Genomic DNA, 5,699 nt, shown 5'->3' with positions numbered 1-5,699 from the left:
GAGCAGCAGCAGTAGTAGTAGACAAATTAACTGAAAACCCCATTGGAGTTGTAAAAGTAAAAGTCATAAACCCACCAGCAACCACAGCAGAAGAGGGAGTAGAAGTTAGTGTAGAACTCGTCGTACTAGTAAGCATGACAGTGTTAGAATTATAATAATTCACTTCATATCAACAATTGAAGCGTTAGTACTTGGAGTAATATAAGTAGAAACAGAAACAGAAGAAGGCGTACTAATAGTAACGATACTTGTAGAAGCACCAGCAGTAGTGGTAGTAATAGCAGAAGCAGCAGTAGTAGTGATAGTAGTAGTAAAATAGCACAGGTAGCGTCAGTAGAAGCAGTAAATGTAGTGGTAGTAGCAGAATAATCACCAGTGGTAGTGGTAGTAGTGGTGGTGGTGGTGGTGGTAGTAGTAGTAGTAGTATTGTTTCTGAGCGAAGTTTGGGGATTTAAACCATTGAAAACGCACAATAGATTGCCGTCCTAAAGCTTGGTTTCGAATGTTTAGGCGCCAATGGTAGTGCTAGTATTTCTGATATCATTAATCCATTTTCTGGCTCAGGCACTTATTACTATCCTCACTACAATTTTCTGTCTTCAGAAGTAATCATTCTCTTTGCCGCACCGCTGTTAGGCATCGAATATTATTTCTGTAAAATAACGAACAGACTTAATTTCTAGGGTTTCAATATAATTAGTTACACCTGTATCTTTATTGAGGATAGAAAGAGTAGTATGATAATAACAACACACTCTCAAAATGTTTGGCAACATCGTGTCAACACAACAATTGGTTAAAAAAAACCCAGCTGTGGGTAGCTTTCAACCAATACTGTGTACTTTCACCCAAAACACACATTATTGGATTTAAAACTACCCCGAATTGGATAAAGTTTTAACCGATTGTTGTGTGGACAGTATGTTGTCCGACATTCTTAAGAATATAACCTTTTTTAACTTGATAGTCCTACATCGTAATAACCAAATATGAAGTGATTGCATGATATAAAATGATGGTGACTATGGTACTTGCTGAAGAATTTTTTGACGTTGCAAATACTTTTACTAGAAGTATAAGCCGCTTCATTAGTAGCGGTAGTGGTGGAAATATAAGTAAGATAATTAGCAGCGGCAACAGCAGCTGAATTGTATTAGTCATGGTAGTCATGGTAGTTGCAATGGTAGCAGTAAGTACAGTGGTAGCAGTATCAGCAGCAGTATTCATGGTAGTAGGAGTGGTAATAGTAGCAGCGATGAAAGTAGTATAGAAACCGTAATAACGCACGAAATGAAAATGCATTTACTTCTTTCAAAATAAAATTAGTAATCTCATCGAAAACAATACTGCATGTGTAAATAGTTTGCATGTTAAGTGAATGCAATGTGTTTAGAGCATTCGTGGGTTTCATGTGGCTTTTCTAATAGTTTTAATCCTAGTAGCGAGCAGTAGCAGCAGTTGGATAAGAAGCAGAGAAAAAGTACAAGTAGTCAAAACATTTTTTGTTGTGGTAGCAGAGATGATAGTAATAGTAGAAGTAGCAAGAGTAGCAGTAGAAGTACGTATTTTATTAGTAAATAAAAGTTTTAATAGTAAAAATAGTAGTTCTACCTAGAGTAGTAGTAGTAGTAGTGGTGGTGGTGGTGGTGGTGGTAGTGGTAGTAGTAGTAGTAGTAGTAGAAGAAGAAGAAGAACTAGTAGAACTGCAAACAAAAGAGGTGCTACTTGTATCTCTTGTGTCGTTGTTTTGGCTGTGGTGATGGTAGTAGTAGTAGTAGTAGTAGTAGTAGTATAGTTATTGTAATAGAAATAGTAGTAGTAAGAGTAGTAGTAGTAGTAGTAGTAGTAGTAGTAGAAGAAGAAGTAGTAGTAGAACTGCAAACAAAAGAGGTGCTACTTGTATCTCTTGTGTTGTTGTTTTGGCTGTGGTGCTGGTAGTAGTAGTAGTAGTAGTAGTAGTAGTAGAAGTAGAAGAAGAAGAAGTAGTACGTAGTAGAACTGCAAACAAAAGAGGTGCTACTTGTATCTCTTGTTTTGTTGTTTTGGCTGTGGTGATGGTAGTAGTAGTAATAGTATAGTTATTGTAATAGAAATAGTAGTAGTAGTAGTAATAGAAATAGTAGTAGTAGTAGTAGTACATGTAGTAGTGGTGGTGGTTGTAGTAGTAGTAGTTATATAGTTGCTGTAATAGTAGTAGAAGTATTAGTAGTAGTAGTAGTAGTAGTAGTAGTATTATTATTATTATTAGTAGTAGTAGTAGTAGTAGTAGTAGTAGTAATTACTGCTAGTAGTGATAGTAGTAGTAGTAGTAGTATCAGTGGGATAATTAGCAGGAGGAGGGGAACAAGAAATCTGTGGTCGAATGATATAATAATATTTTGCCTAGCTGTCATGCGACGGGATATTTCTGGAGGACTAACATGGGAAATTGGATGACTTTTAGGTCATTGTTGTTCAAAATTGCTTTATTCAAATGTAAATGAATCCCAAAACGCTTTCATTTGCCTGTTCCAGGCATGGACATAAATGTTCTAGGGTAGGATCGTTCATCCATATTTACAAACCAGTTGAAATTACATTCCAGTGTCAAATTATGTTTTAGCACTTTACTAAACCACCTACTTTCCTATATTCACGGATTTTCATTCAACTGAACACACTGCTAGGTGTTTGAATTTCACTTTATTATTTATGATTTAGCTTGTCCCTTTGTAGGGACCGTAAATATAGGCAGAGGCCTATTAAAACAGACCAGTTCGTAGTTACTTCATGGACAATTTTGGTCAAATGACCTTTCATTTCTTTCATTATGATAGGCAGATTTCAAAGCAAGATTTTACGTAAGCTTGCCTTACATAGCAAGGTGAAGAAATTGAATAGACTAGGTGAAAAGAATAGCACACTAATGAAAAATTTATGAAGGTATTGGTTGCATTCCTACTTTGAATGTATATCATAGCATGTTGCACAATGTACTTGGCAAACTGTGAAATACCAGTCGATCGTGGACGCATTGTTGTTTTTTGTGGATGTAAATGAAAACCACAAATCAAAAGAATATATGAATCTCATTAGATTTTAAACCACTATCTCACTTTAGTACAAATGATGTACTTCCTCTGATCATGTTTAGAATCTTTTGATCATGCGCAGAAAGGAACTACGAACTGGCTTATTGTACTACAAACATTGCACTAACATTTGCTGGATCTTTTTTATCACTTGATATATATTTTTGGCTCGATGTACAGCCTCCTATCATGTGTATGGACTATCCATAGCATCTCACCCATTCACTCAGTCCTTCCAAGACCACCATGACCATCACGATCCTTGCTAACGGGTATAACCCTCGTAGAGGGCGCCTCAGTTACGCGTGTGATCATCGAGGACTCGCCATGTATCTTCGTGAATTCCGTGCGCGAGTTTGAAGAGGAAAAGCGGACTGAGTATCGGTTATAATAACCTCCTTCATTATTCCCTCGCGCACAGCAGCATAAAAAACGGTTCACTGTCAGGCGAAATTCTTTCCAACACCTTTGCGATGTGTTAAAGTACAAGAAAATGTACGGATTTGTGGCGGAATTCGCCACAGCAAACAAGCCAAAGAAGGCATTTACTACCCCATTAATCGGATTAGATCTAAAAGTGGCTAACATTTCAACTACGAAGTAAGGCGCTCCACAGAGAACAAAAAAGAAAATAATAACAACACTCATCTTTAGTGTCTTGCTTTTTGCTTTGGTAAGAGTAGTACCAGAGGCATTGCGATTCAATTCGATTTTGTTCTTCTTGCTAGCTCTTTTTGATCGTTTGCCGGATGTCTCATGGGCCTTGTCCCATATCTTCTTTGATATGCGTAGGTATGCAAATGTAATGACAAGGAACGGTATGAGAAAGGTGATGACTGCAATGTACACGATGTATGCCATACGGTGCCAAGCTGGGAGTGTTCGAAACAACGATCCACATCGGGGTTTGCCTCTGCGAATCATCTCTTCCCAGACGTAGAACTGTGGAAGGGCCAAGATGCCTGCTATTCCCCAAGATATTACCACCAGTTTCCAGGCAATGAAGAATTCTTTGAGGGGTTGTAGGACAGCTTGATGTCGATCGATAGCCATGAGGGCCAGCATGTTAGCCGATGATATGAGGGATGCACCTTGCAGGTACATTACAAGCTTACACATGAAATTCCCTGCTTCCCATGTAGGGGACATCACTATGAGAGCCGTAGGGAGGATTGAGAAGAAACAAACTGACATATCCGCACTCGCTATTCCGAGGACGATGGTGTTCACCCGAGATTTTCTTCTGCGATTCAGGTGCATCCATATCATGACCATAGTATTTCCTAAGACACCAAATCCAAACATTACCCACAAGCTGATGATTTGTATGGTTCGCGCTAAATCTCTTTGACCTGATGTAGATTCTGTATCCATGTTTATTGTAGTGTTAGTCATTGCTGTGGTATCAACCTCACTCCACTCGGTGTACTCCATACCTGCAGAAGGTGGGGTCATTCTCAATGTAGACATTGCGTAATTAGTCAGGTACTCTGGGGTAAATTGTGAACCTTTAGGTTTCGTAGTATCTGTAGAAAAAGGGAAAACAAATGAAATTTAAATTAAGCTTATCAGCTATTACAGTTATTTTGCAATATGACGCCATTTTCAAGAGGTTCACAGATGTTTTGCAAAGGTTAAGCAATGATGCGAATGTTGAAAAGAAACCTGGCATATCCGACATTTTACTTCAAGTAACAAACGTGCGCAAAACGTACGCTTAAAATAAATGTTAGGAAGCGTTGCCAATTATTCGCGAGGGTCGTTTGGAGTCGCTTTTTGATTTGAGTGGTTGTAATTAAAAAAAAAACATCTCCGAAATAAAAAAAATATCTAAAAGACTCTTCTTCTGAATGAAAAGCGAATCCAAACGACCCCCGGAGAATTGGCAAAGCTTCCGAACATAAAGCTCATGTGTTTTTTTTTTCACTATTGTCGCATAACATACGAATATATTGAACTACCATTTTTTCTTTCTTTTTTGTATACTTTTGCGCCATTGAACACATTCGGAAAAGTTCTTAACGTCGGTGAAAAAAGTTGTCCTCCCAATATAATCACACACATCCCCCACGCACCCTCACACATACGCACGGACCCACACGCACGTTGGCACACACACACACACATACCAATATGTACTGAATCGAATGAGTAGTTGTCTGCAAATAGCCTTTGTTATTTGATTCGTAAGTCTTGATATGCTGGATATGACTTCATGAAAACAAGATACAAATTGAGCAGTTCAGGTCAGATCTAGTAATTCAGATCAGCTAATATATATTGCACATAATTCCAAACATCCATACAATGTAGCTTGGCGACAAATTACTCGCCAACATTTTGTCACAATTCGTTCTAAGGGATACAGATGATAATACCACATTCTGACATTTTAGCTCATTATTATACTTTTATTATTATTATGGATTTCGATGTTCATGATATCATTATGACACGAGTAACTTGGCAAAGCTTCCGAACATAAAAAAAAAAACAGTCACGCATTATTCATAGAATGATGAGTAATTGAGATAAATACTTGATGAGTTCACTGAGTTGTGAACGGGGCAATACTCGTTATGATGTTAATAAAAGAAAGAGGGGGAAATATGAAAATATTTCCAGACA

At 37.8% G+C, this 5,699-nt stretch overlaps 1 protein-coding gene across 1 annotated transcript; it reads right to left on the bottom strand.

Moving 5' to 3' along the window:
* Nucleotides 1–3,106: 3,106 nt before the first annotated feature.
* LOC121414916 (cardioacceleratory peptide receptor-like) lies at nucleotides 3,107–4,541 on the bottom strand. The gene has a single exon (XM_041607963.1). It carries the CDS (start codon nucleotides 4,539–4,541, stop codon nucleotides 3,294–3,296), a length of 1,248 nt encoding a protein of 415 aa, XP_041463897.1. The 3' UTR covers nucleotides 3,107–3,293.
* Nucleotides 4,542–5,699: the final 1,158 nt, after the last annotated feature.

This window comes from Lytechinus variegatus, chromosome 5 (assembly GCF_018143015.1).
Source record: "Lytechinus variegatus isolate NC3 chromosome 5, Lvar_3.0, whole genome shotgun sequence".
Lineage (NCBI taxonomy): Eukaryota > Metazoa > Echinodermata > Echinoidea > Temnopleuroida > Toxopneustidae > Lytechinus > Lytechinus variegatus.
The sequence above is the reverse complement of the archived record's forward strand: the minus strand, read 5'-3'. Positions and strand labels throughout refer to the sequence as shown.

What these genes read in the sequence shown, in the direction of transcription:
- LOC121414916 (XM_041607963.1), bottom strand. Translation starts at nt 4,541, where the DNA reads ATGTCTACATTGAGAATGACCCCACCTTCTGCAGGTATGGAGTACACC.